The sequence below is a fragment of the Triticum urartu genome, chromosome 2A, assembly GCF_056163025.1.
Source record: "Triticum urartu cultivar PI428250 chromosome 2A, HENAU_Tu73, whole genome shotgun sequence".
Lineage (NCBI taxonomy): Eukaryota > Viridiplantae > Streptophyta > Magnoliopsida > Poales > Poaceae > Triticum > Triticum urartu.
Window position 1 is genome coordinate 766432502 of NC_141874.1, and position 12929 is coordinate 766445430.

General features: G+C 47.6%; 1 protein-coding gene and 1 pseudogene across 2 annotated transcripts; one reads left to right on the forward strand and one right to left on the reverse strand.

The window, feature by feature from the left end:
- Positions 1-840: 840 nt before the first annotated feature.
- LOC147988085 (small nucleolar RNA Z247) lies at positions 841-979 on the reverse strand (annotated as a pseudogene).
- Positions 980-2955: 1976 nt separating this feature from the next.
- LOC147988086 (uncharacterized) lies at positions 2956-9042 on the forward strand. 2 transcript variants are annotated; one of them, XR_015615353.1, is made up of 5 exons: positions 2956-4114; positions 4318-4547; positions 6280-6908; positions 7043-7098; positions 8978-9042. XR_015615353.1 is itself a non-coding variant. In XM_087540516.1 (4 exons), exons 1-3 carry the CDS (start codon positions 2956-2958, stop codon positions 6904-6906), a joined length of 2016 nt encoding a protein of 671 aa, XP_087396642.1. In that variant the 3' UTR covers positions 6907-6908; positions 7043-7969. The 2 variants fall into 2 exon arrangements, 1 of the variants encoding a protein (XP_087396642.1); XM_087540516.1 differs by lacking the exon at positions 8978-9042 and having other exon boundaries at positions 7043-7969.
- The last annotated feature ends 3887 nt before the right edge of the window (positions 9043-12929 follow it).

The window sequence follows — 12929 nt, forward strand, 5'->3', positions numbered from 1 at the left end:
CTACTTGCTTGACTATATTTAAAGAAGGTTGCCCTAATCTTTGGTGCCACTTGGCTAAGGAGGGCTTGATAGCAGAATGAACTTGATGATGACGCTTTCGATCAAAGACTCTTGATGTGATGGGGTATAATCCTCCAATGCATCTATCGTGATGGATGAGCTCCCTCGTTGCCCGATCCTTTATGAAAAAATAGGTAGGATGAGTTTCAAAGAAAACATTATTGTCGGAGGCTAAGCGAGACATGGAAGCTAGATTTTTATCGGCTTGTGGAACATGAAGGACATCTTTAAGGACAAGATCACGTTTGAGACTAGGGGAATTAATAGAAGATTGACCAATGTGAAGAATGTCCATATCTCCACCGCTTGCGGTGTGAATCTGATCATTGCCGTGATATCTCTCTCGGAGAGCAAGCTTCTCTAGCTCGTTTGTGACATGATCAGTAGCTCCAGAATCAGCGTACCATACCGTGTTACCATTAGCTCCGCCATGCTCCCGTATGGCTGCAGCAGCGTGTCGTGCATCGGGCACAAAATCCTCATCATACCGGTGCCAGCAGTCAATGACTTCATGGCCCGATTTCTTGCATAGCTGACATCTAGGGCGACGACTGTTGTTGTTGTAGCCACCGTTGTAGCCGTTGTTGTAGCCGTCGCCGCGATCACCACCGCCGCGGTCACCACCACCAGAGCGAGCCTGGCCCTGGTTACCACCGCGCCCGCCACCGTTGATGTTCCCGCGTCCACGCCCTTGCTGTCCACGCCCACGGCCATGTCCGCGGGAGGCAGCGTTGACAGAAGATTGGCGCAAGTTTCCTCCTTGAAGCATGCTGAGGCGAGCGTCAAAGCTCAGGAGCTGACTATACAGCTCCTGAACCGTAACAGGTTCGACCCGCGCAGCCAGAGCCGAGATCACGGGGTTGTAGTCGATGTCGAGGCCGGCTATGACGTGGGAGATGATCTCGGCATCTCCGAGCGGTGCACCGGCGCAGGCAACTTCATCTATAAGGGTTTTAATTATCCCAAGATATTCTGCCATGGTTAGATTACCTTTCTACAGATTGGTGAGCGCCATCCTCGTGTTGATCTTCTGGGCTTGTGTTTGCGCAGCAAACATGGCATGGATGGAGTTCCACACCTCGGCCGGCGTCTGGAGCATGGCAACTTGGGCAAGGACCTCTCGGGACAGAGACCCCATGAGATACCCTTGAAGCTGTTGCTGCTGCGCAAACCAGATCGGCCTGGCGACGTTGAAGACCTGCTCTTCCTTCTCATCGTTGGTGACGGTGATGGTGGCAGGGGGCGCCGGACTTGCGGCATCGAGGAAGTGCTCCATCTGTGCCCCCTTGATCTGGGGTAGCACGACAGCCTTCCAGAGGAGGAAGTTCGTCCTCGTGAGCTTCTCTGATGGAGGCGGACCGAGAGAGGGCGAGCTGCTATGGGTAGATGACGATGCGAAGGTAGAAGACGCGGACAGGGTTGACAAAGTGCTCATGGTGGATGCGGGCGTGGTGGATGCAGCGGTGGACGGCGCGGTGCCTGCCATGATTACCTCTCTCTCGATCTTGGTTCCTCTCTTTTTTCTCGATCAACTAGATCGATTCCTTCTCGAGGGCTAGACGTACGAGAGGAAGGGCTCTGATGAACATATGAGGAAGCGTTAAACCCTTTGTCTCGGGCCGCAGTATATATATGGCCAATGCCTTGATGTACACGTTTGAGAGTTTGATCATGATTCTCTCGAGAGGTTACAGGAGATAAGATGGAGAAGAAGAGATAGACAGGGAGTTAAACCACTTTCCTATCCCTATACAACTTATATTCTAACAAGATGCACTTAACAACCTTAGGCTCCAACATTCCATTATCGACATGAGCATAAGCAGTGGAACCAAAAACTCTCAACTGTGAATAATCAGCAGGTAAACCAGACCATATCTCAATTGGAGTTTAAGGAATAGACTAAACCCTATGAAAAAACTCAAATGGACTGTGAATTAGCAAAAGACAATACATGAGCACCAATTAACATATGACTATTTCTCCAAAAAAAATGATGGCTAACGAAAAAAAAGGATTAATTTAAATGTGGTTTTATTAGAAACTCAAGGAAGGAGATGGAGCGTGAGTCCGGAAAGAGGACGGAGATTCGGCAGTGGATGGAGATGGAGGGGAACTCAAGAAGGTTCGGTACAAACTCAACAAGAAGACGAGGAGCTGTTGGAATTAGGTAACCACAAGGACGTGTCCGGCTTGGAGTTGAACTCGATTAAGAGTCGTTCTCAGTTATTACTAGTAGATATAAAAAGCGATCCAGTGGGCCGGTGCCTGGCTGAGCGTGAGACCCCTCTTCTCAACACCCCACCCCACCCCCCAACCAGAGATCCTCCGCCCCCCTATATACCCTCCCCAACGAGGGATCCACGGCCGGAGTGTTGGAGTTAAACCCGACGTGGAGTTTCTCCCGTACGTGTGTACGCAGGTGTCCGGATAGGATACGTGACAGTCACCTAATAGGATTGCATGTACGTAGCTGAATAGGACTAGTAATAGCCATCGACTCGGTTTGGTACAATCTAGTCTAGTTCTATATATACATGTAAGACCCCTTGTAATCTTTACATCGTGAGCAGAAATCAATAAAGAAACAACGGGAGCGACACGCTCCCGTGGCTATCAATCCTCGCGTTTTTGTGTGCGTGCGTAACTAGTAGTGCTCAATCGATCAAAGCAACGATCGACTAGAGGTTGTTTACGTACGTGTGTCTCGTGAAGATTGTTCCGGCCAGAAGTACTTGCTCACGTCCAGGGAAAGATCGATTGCTAGCTTGAGGGCTAGCTTTGCACTGCGTGGGTGATCGATCGAGTCAGCTTCACTTCGTCCTCGTCGTCGGAAAGTACTCGGCATCGGGTCTGGGCCAACACGGAGGCGGCGGAGAGGGATTCCGGCAATAGATGGAGGGGGAACTCAGCAAGAAGACGGAGAGCAAGTCCGGCCAGGGGACGGAGATGGAAGGGGAGCTGATCAGGAAAGAGCAGGAGAGGATCAGCAAGCTTCGGGACCAACTCATCAAGAGTTGTGAATCCTCCACGGACCCGGCGACGCAGAGGATATTCTTGGATCAGCTGGATGAACTCTGGATGGAGGAGTACGCACTCCGCACCAACATGAGCAAGTCCGGGATTGAGATTCAGAGGGCTTCCGGTTCCGATACCGATTCCGATTCCGATTCTGGCGATGACATGGGCAGTTCGGGGGTGCACCCATCCCTCATAAGGATGGAGTCGAGACTCAGGATGGAGATGATGGAGAGGGATTCCAGCAAGGGGACGACCGAGATCGAGTCCGGCAAAGAGCAGGAGATGGTGGGCAAACTCAGCAAGGAGCACCAGAGACTCAGGAAGGTTCGGTACCAACTCAACAAGAGGTGCCCGGCGACGCAAAGGATACTCTCGACTCAGCAGGAGATACTCTGGACCAAGGAGCAAGCACTCCTCACCATCATGAGGCAGTCGGGGATGGAGATTGAGAGGGATCCCGATTCCGATTCCTGCAATGAGATGGGCACAGATTCGCCCCACATAAGCATGGAGTCGGGACTTAGCAAGGGGACGGAGAAAGACGCCAGTGGCAAGGAGATGGGTCAGATGGCCAATGACTTGGTTGTTGCTCTTTCTAGCCACCTTGAGGTGCTTAGGAGGGAGATCTCGTTCCTCAGGACAGAGGTCACCTCCCGGGGCAATGGCTCTGGTCAAGAGCACATCATCAGGTCTAATCTGTCCCTCGATGACAATCTACTCAAGAGGAAGGTGAATCTGCCATACCTAGGTTGTGAGGCTGAGGATGTAATGGATTTCCTGCTCATCGAGACGCAGCAGTTGCTCTACCGCTTCAACTCTTTCGTACCCATTCTACAAAAATTCAGAATCCCCATATCTTCGGACAAGATTGAGAAGCTGCATCTCATATTCAATGCGCTTGTGGGCATCTCGGAGCTTATCAAAAGGCACAAATCTGCTGCTGCCAAGGGTCATGGAGATTGTTTGGACCGTGCCGGCTGGGATGCTACGTGGGGATGCTCGACGAGAACACATGGTGCCTTTGACGACATAAGTAAGCCAAAAATACTGCCATATAGCTATTTTAGTTTTCCTCTCTCTAATTAATTGTACCTCGATCCGTCAATGAAATGTGATGCCCTTCTTCTATATCACCGCAAAATACAACTCTTCTTATATATGCGTAGATTCCAATCTTCTAAATTCAGCAGTAGCTCAATTTCTAACAGTCCTCAATCTCTTTATTTTGTGCTGCAGCGACATTGAGTCCTATGCAGTTCACGGCTTGCACTCCTGGAATTTTCCCATTATCGTCCGTGGCAGGCCCTGCCTTGCAGATCTATTCGATCAAGCTCGTTAATCTTAACCGTAATCTCAGTTGGCCACTTGATGTCTATGGCGTGGTCGCTGCACGGGATGATTTTGACCACAACCTCAACATTCTCTTCCGCCGGTCAAGTGCAAACTGCCAAAGAATTAAGAAAGAGGTTTGTATAATGTCTATCTTCTTGTCTAATTGTTATAAAGGATTATATGAAGAACATTGGCTGTGTGGCAAAGGATTAAGTTATAATTGTTGCGTAATGTTTGTAGTTTAATCTGAGTTGTTTTTGGTTACCTACATACCTTGTGATTGTTTTGTGTAACCAGATTCGTTTAAGGTTCAAACTAGTCGGTATCAGCTTTACGCAAGTTATGCAGGCCAGGCAGTATGTATGTTGAAATTTTTCTGCCATATTTAGCGAGCATAGAGCAAATCAGCAAGAAAATAGCCAAACAATTAAAGTAGTACGTGTTGAGGCTGTTTCTGTATGATGGCAGGCACTTGCACTGCAAGTAAGCTTTGATAGAGAGCTTGACTTCTACTAAGCTGTGTTGTTGTGGCAGACAACAAGATAGATGTTTTACAAAGCAAGATGAACTGTCCTTCGTTTGTTGTGTTGTTGTGCATGGTATGATCACTGGTTCGAATTAGCTAGGCATTCATTATTTAGTTCATCCTGTACCTTCTATTTGCCCTAAAAGTGTACACATGACTAAATGTCCTCTCTTTGCTGTCAAAGATTAATTTTGAGGTGATTTCTTCTACTATTAACTCACTGATGGTTGAGTTTAAAGAACACGTAATTGCTTTTACTTTAAATGGAGTGGATATCTAGAATGCTGCCTTTTTGTCTATGTACAACTAGAATTTCTCATTTTCTTACACATAGAGCCTGGTTGTGCGTGTTTCTATACTACATTTGGAGCCTGGCTGTGTTGCTATACTAGTTTCTTTTTACACATATACAACTAGTATTTTTCATGTCACTTCTGTTAAGTTATTCCACTCTTGATACTTGGGGTATTGGACTAGTTTACTAGTTTTGATTTCTGGCTTGCGCGGATGTTGGTGATAATGTAAAGCGTAACCTTCTTTTTTACTCGTATTGTAACTGAGTTCTGGTGGATGGATGGATGCTTTGGTTTGATGTTGCTATCTCGAGGCAGTGTGTGATCTGAAGCCAGTTGTTTCATCACAATTTGTATGTATAGCCTTGGGTCTATTTTCAGTTTTAGTCTTGGGAATATGTTTTTCTGGAACATGTTTCTTGAATTGCAGACTCTGAATTTGCATGTAGGTCATGGTACTGCATGGTCGGCTGGATCTGGAACACTCGACCCTTATTTGGCATCAGCATATTTGACTTTGCAAAATTAGATTATGTTCAGTTTTAGACTGGTTCTGTGGTTTTGGATTTCTGAACTGCTAGTTGACTGGCTAGATGTTAGTCTGCTAGGTAGAAGAACTACTTGCCTTGTGAAACGGCCAGATCATGCTTGAATATATGTTTCTTCCCGGTCATGCTATGTTTATTTCTGTTTATCGCACAAGCAATGTGGCATGCACATGGGCAAAGGCTGAGCAAATCTGGCTGACATTGGCTGGCTGATTGGGTGGCTGTGTGATTGACGGAGGTTAGAGATATGCAAAGGTTGTAAAATCTGGATATTGACCTGCTGTTTCTTTGGGTCTGGAAGCAGTAGGTGCCGGTTGTAAATCCAAATTCATAACCGGTGTATTATAGTGGGAGAGATTAGTAGGATCTGTTTGAGAACTATTTCTTTCAGTTTTTGGCCAAATTATGGCCATGTAATCTCTGTTAGACTATGTCTAGTTAAAGAACTCTTGTTTTTCTTGATGTGTGTGACTGACGTTGATGAACTTGATGCTTGCAGGACCCTTTCTTGCACTTGATTGGCCCGTCTCGTGCAATTGTGGCTGGTGAACCTGTTTTGTTTCAAATTGACCTGAAATTGAAGCATGGAGCACAGTTTGAACATACAACATCGTTCATTGCCAACCAAAGTTACTGCTCCATCATGCGGTGTGACACCATGCAGATCAGCAACTGCTGTTGTACAGCAAAGATAAGAATTGGGCGAGTTGCTGCAGCAATCCAGGCCACAATAGTTGGTGTTCGTGTGGTTGAAGGGGAGTGGCCTTTTAAATATGGATGTAACGTTTCTTGCTTGTTTTCTCCTGCTGTTGCAACGGAGGGATGCGCGGAGGAAGTCGTCTTGCTTGACTGCCATGCTAAAAGGATGCGTGCAGGATCAGATGGTTATCTTTCTTTGTCAAGAAATGTTGTTTCAGTGGCGTTGCAGGGCACACTTAGAGTTATCACAGGAGCATATTCAAAGTCTGGACTCAGTATTGTTCGAAAATATCACATCGAATTTCCTATTCAGCAGTCTCAGACAGATAGTTGCAGATGCTCAGTTGACGGCTCCACATTGGAAATAGTTGTTGCTTGGTCTCGCCTTGTCATGGACAAGCATGATCATGTACTCGACGGTTACTGAAGGTGTGTGGAGTGATAGTGGTTAGGCTTTTATCTTGATTTGTGAGCTTAACTTAGGCTTAGTATTTTTTTCCAGATATGATATTAGTTTCCCACTTTCATCTGAAAACTTATTACTAAACATTTTTAATGTGCAGGTCCAAGCGGGGTGATTTAATGGAGAAAAAGTTTACGAGCTCATGTTATTAATTTGGTAAGTCTGAACCAATAGCTAATTTGTTAAACTCGTGATCTCTGATTTTACAAGCAAGATAAGTTTGAACCAGTAGCTAGTGTGAAACAGTAGCATGCTCAGTAGGATTACTCGTGGTCTCAGTTTTAACCTGTGTTGCTCTCTGTTTTATAAGCGGTCGTATCTGAGTTGTATTTGTCCAATTAATCTGATGCGTGGCCCACTATGGCCCAGCATTTATTAAGCCTGTTGCCATCAGAGACTCAGACAGATGGAAAACTAACAATCTGGTCCATTTTCTTCCAATTCTTACCCTTCTGTTTGTTGTCTAGCCCTAAAAAAAGTCCGTTAATTCGGAACAGGGCACGGATTTGATCCTAAGCAATTTCTGTCTACAACACACATGACTGTCACTGCCACGTATAAATAGGACATGAAGTTTTAGATGCACATCAACCCTCATTCAGTCTAAAATACACGTACCAAATCAGTCCGGTAAGCCATACAGGAATTAGGGGATCATTACAGCACAAGTAACACACGCACGTTGACATGCAAGTAATTTTTACTCTAAAATGTTGTTTCAGGATGCCATTGCTGGCAAATTTTAACAAACAACTCAGTTGCCCAGGTTGAACTTATGCCCAACAACTCAGCATACAAGATAACAAAGAACCCTTTGCAATGCACAACTGGAGGGAATTCGGTTCCTACTGTCTAACTATTTGGCATCAGTGCCGACTAATTTTTGTAAAACTCAAGCCCCTGCACCCAGTCTCAATTCAGCCGGCTTTTGTTTCTCCAGTGATCCTCTACACTTGCAGCGAGTAGGTTTGCGTGGTTGCTTCATATCTCCCCAGGCAGGTAGTTCACTTGTTTCTTTGTCATTGTCTCGTCGGTATATTGTGCAGAACCTTGTCCTCATTCTAAGCATTTCGTATGGGGACCCGGCAATCTGACCCATGGGCAGCGTTGCCCATGGGCACCCGACCCTAATGGGTAGGGTATGGGTTGCAACTTGACCCATGGGTAAAATCCGATGGGTAACCCGTTTAGTCGTGGGTAGGGTATGGGCACAAGGACCTACCCATGGGTCACCCAATGGGCTACCCGATTAATATTAATAATCATATAAATGTTCTATCTTGCATGACATGTGGGCATTTTTGTGAAGATTTGCTTAGAACATGATTGATCCACACTAGGGGTTGGGGCGCCACCTCGTGGCGCCTCCTGAGAGAAAGTTCGGTGGTGCCTGGTAGGTGGCGGCATCTTTCACTTGCTTTCTGTGGTCTGGGCAACACATGCACTCACAAATGTTGCTGAATTGATGAAAGCAGCTAAATTACTTAGCATTGGTACATGCATATACACCCTTTTCACTTCTCTTAGCACATGCCAATGGATAGCAATAAAATAACACTGACAGGAGCATGCTGCCGCTTCTTGAAAAACAAAGATACAACACAGAAGTATAGTGCACGTACAAAACTGATCATGTAAGCTACACTTATGAAAAGAGAGCAAATATAGCACATCAAAAGCAGATGCCCGGAATGACAGGTCGAAAGGCTAGATCAGCACGGAAAGGTGTGCCAAGAGAATGTCGCGAACATCTTTGGTCCACCGTTTTACTATACGGTATATGCTTAGCTGGAATTTCCTTCACACGGATGAAGTCAAGCACCTGTAATGAAGAATGAAGTGCAGGTTGGCAGTTTTTGGTACATCAAACTTAAAAATGCCACTGGTGCCTTAAGCACATGGCTGCAAAGCAAGCCCGTGTGTGAAATTGACCACATTCACAATCAAACTCTTGCGCATTTCCAAGCATGTTTACCTTGTATGATACCTTCCAGCGACTGCTGACGCGACATACAAAATTTGTGGCTTCTTACAGCATTGGAGGCAGCATCAGCAGGATCATCGCCGAGCACCGGACTCCACCGCCCCGTCTGGAGCCTGACTAGCGCTATTGTTTTATGTAGGGGTTTGTTGTGCTGTGCCCCCAGCAAGACTTATTTATGTTTCCTTGTCGCACTTGCCTCTTGAACTTTGGATCCTGAACTTTGGATGCTGTTGTGTTGTCGCCTTGTCGGTGCACTTTGGATCTTGAACTTTCGATGCTGTTGTGTTGTCGGTGCTGTTGCTTTATACTCTTGAACTCTGGATGTTCAAACATAGCCCTACGTATGTATGTATATATTATCTGCATGTTGTTCAATGGCCAGGCTTGCTGTCATGCATTAACTACCAGTGAGCTACCTGAAGTAAGCAGAGGCCACTTTAAAACTGAAGCCTCATACTTTTCCTCTGATTTCTCTGTCAAACTGAAACTAGCTCAAGTAGAGTAGGCCTCCCCCGAAGAGTAAAACTAGTCTGCAAGCAACAGGTGCTACTAATGCATAGTAATTCAGTAGCTAAAAAATGGAGCAAGCAAGAGGGGATTTTCTCTGGCACTTTTCAGTTTGCCCCCTCCACAACTGAAATTTTATCTGCCACTTTTCAGTTTGCCCCCTCCACAACTGAAATTTTGTCTGGCACTTTTCAGTTTGCCCCCTCCACAACTGAAATTTTGTCTGCCACTTTTCAGTTTGCCCCCTCCACAACTGAAATTTTATGCGGCACTTTTCAGTTTGCCCCCTCCACAACTGAAATTTTATCTGGCACTTTTTCAGTTACCCCTCCACAACTGAAATTTTGTCTGGCACTTTTCAGTTTGCCCCCTCAACTGAAATTTTGTCTGGCACTTTTCAGTTTGCCCCCTCCACAACTGAAATTTTATCTAGCACTTTTCAGTTTGCCCCCTCCACAACTGAAATTTTGTTTGGCACTTTTCAGTTTGCCCCCCTCCACAACTGAAATTTTGTCTCGCACTTTTTAGTTTGCCCCCCTCCACAACTGAAATTTTGTCTCGCACTTTTCAGTTTGCCCCCTACACAACTGAAATTTTGTCTCGCACTTTTCAGTTTGCCCCCCTTCACAACTGAAACTTTGTCTCGCACTTTTCAGTTTGCCCCCTCCGTCTTCTTCATCAACTTTCTTGGTCTTCCACTACACCATCCTAACTTGTCTGGTTCTCCTTCGTGTCTTCTTCGTCGACTTGCTTGATCTTCCACTACACCATCCTAGCTTGTCTGGATCTCCTTCGTGTCTTCTTCGTCGACTTGCTTGGTCTTCCACTACACCATCCTAGCTTGGCTGGTTCTCCTTCGTGTCTTCTTCGTCGACTTGCTTGGTCTTCCACTACACCATCCTAGCTCGCCTGGTTCTCCTTCGTGTCTTCTTCGTCGACTTGCTTGGTCTTCTACCACACCATCCTAGCTTGTCTGGTTCTCCTTCGTGTCTTCTTCGTCGACTTGCTTGGTCTTCCACTACACCATCCTAGCTTGTCTGGTTCTCCTTCGTGTCTTCTTCGTCGACTTGCTTGGTCTTCGACTACACCATCCTAGCTCGTCTGGTTCTCCTTCGTGTCTTCTTCGTCACTTGCTTGGTCTTCTACCACACCATCCTAGCTCGTCTGGTTCTCCTTCATGTCTTCTTTGTCGACTTGCTTGGTCTTCCACTACACCATCCTAGCTTGTCTGGTTCTCCTTCTTGTCTTCTTCGTCGACTTGCTTGGTCTTCCACTACACCATCCTAGCTTGTCTGGTTCTCCTTCATGTCTTCTTCGTCGACTTGCTTGGTCTTCCACTACATCATCCTAGCTTGTCTGGTTCTCCTTCGTGTCTTCTTCGTCGACTTGCTTGGTCTTCCACTACACCATCCTAGCTTCTCTGGATCTCCTTCGTGTCTTCTTCGTCAACTTGCTTGGTCTTCCACTACACCATCCTAGCTTGCCTGGTTCTCCTTCATGTCTTCTTCGTCGACTTGCTTGGTCTTCCACTACACCATCCTAGCTTGTCTGATTCTCCTCCATGTCGTCTTCGTCGACTTGCTTGGTATTCCACTACACCATCCTAGCTTGTCTGGTTCTCCTCCATGTCTTCTTTGTCGACTTGCTTGGTCTTCCACTACACCATCCTAGCTTGCCTGGTTCTCCTTCGTGTCTTCTTCGTCGACTTGCTTGGTCTTCCACTACACCATCCTAGCTTGCCTGGTTCTCCTTCGTGTCTTCTTCGTCGACTTGCTTGGTCTTCTACTACACCATCCTAGCTTGTCTGGTTCTCCTTCGTGTCTTCTTCGTCGACTTGCTTGGTCTTCCACTACACCATCCTAGCTTGACTGGTTCTCCTTCGTGTCTTCTTTGTCGACTTGCTTGGTCTTCCACTACACCATCCTAGCTAGCGTCTTCCACTACACCAGACAAGCTAGGATGGTTCTCCTTCATGTCTTCTTCGTCGACTTGCTTGGTCTTCCACTACACCATCCTAGCTTGTCTGGTTCTCCTTCGTGTCTTCTTCGTCGACTTGCTTGGTCTTCCACTACACCATCCTAGCTTGCCTGGTTCTCCTTCGTGTCTTCTTCGTCGACTTGCTTGGTCTTCCACTACACCATCCTAGCTTGCCTGGTTCTCCTTCATGTCTTCTTCGTCGACTTGCTTGGTCTTCCACTACACCATCCTTGCTTGTCTAGTTCTCCTTCGTGTCTTCTTCGTCGACTTGCTTGGTCTTCCACTACACCATCCTGTTGGGGATCGTAGCAGAAATTTAAAATTTTCTACGCATCACCAAGATCAATCTATGGAGTAATCTAGCAACAAGGGGAAGGAGAGTGCATCTACATACCCTTGTAGATCGCTAAGCGGAAGCGTTCAAGTGAACGGGGTTGATGGAGTCATACTCGTCGTGATCCAAATCACCGATGATCCTAGCGCCGAACGGACTGCACCTCCGCGTTCAACACACGTACGGAATGGAGACGTCTCCCACGCCTTGATCCAGCAAGGAGGAGGGAGAGGTTGAGGAAGAGAGTCCAACAGCAGCATGACGGCGTGGTGGTGATGGAGTGGCAGTTCTCCGGCAGGGCTTCGCTAAGCTCACGTGGAGGAGGAGAGGTATTGGAGGGGAGGGGCTGCGCCAGGTTCAAGGGGCTTCGCCAAGGGTGTGACCGCGTGGCTCGGCCTAGGCGCGTTCATCCCGGGTCCGCCATGAAGCAATAATTTTTTTCAAAAAACACTAGTCACCGGCTTAGGCCGTTTTGAGCACGATTATGACAGGTGGGTCCCGCCAAAAGAGGTGATGTGGCAAAAAAATTTGTCAATTACATCCCGCTACAGTTTTATTTTGCAAAAGGACCCCTAAAAAAAGCAATCGGGTCCTCCAGTCCGGTGGTGGACGCCCGCGGCCAATCCCAATTACATCCCACCGCCCCGGTGGTGGACGTCGGCGGCGGGTCCTGCGTGGTCTGGGACGGGTAAGAGGGTGTGGATCCAGCGGCGGTGTCGGTTAGGACAGCGAGGCAATGGAGCTCCAGCGGCGGCTTGAGCATCAGCGGCCATGGATGAGCTCCGACTGATCCAGTTTGGGCATCGAGCAGCCATGATTGAGCTCCGGCGTCGTCGGCTTGAGCATCAGGCACGCATCAGAGAGAGATGGGAGATATTGGGGAAGGCACCAACCTCAGAGAGATGGAGAGATAGGGGAGGGCACTGCCGGCAGCGGAGCTCACGGTCGAGGGACATGGACCTCACGTCCATGCTCACCGTCAGTGGATTTGCCTCGTTGATGCGCAGCTCCAGCCGGAGCTCATCCATGGCCGCCGTTGTCGCACCTCCTCTTCAGGCCTACGCGGGCCACCGTCGCGCATCCTCTTCTCCTCGCCGGAGCCGATGCAGGTGAGCAACAAGGGGAGGCCGAGGCCGGGGAGTGGCCGAGTGGGAGGAAGGTGGGGGTGGGGGAATAGAGGAGGAG

Excerpts from the sequence above, each read along its gene's own strand:
- LOC147988086 (XM_087540516.1), top strand. The coding sequence starts at position 2,956 with ATGGAGGGGGAACTCAGCAAGAAGACGGAGAGCAAGTCCGGCCAGGGG. Across the intron at positions 4,115-4,317 it reads TGGTGCCTTTGACGACATAA|CGACATTGAGTCCTATGCAG; the intron begins GTAAGCCAAAAA and ends TTTGTGCTGCAG. Across the intron at positions 4,548-6,279 it reads GCCAAAGAATTAAGAAAGAG|GACCCTTTCTTGCACTTGAT; the intron begins GTTTGTATAATG and ends TGATGCTTGCAG.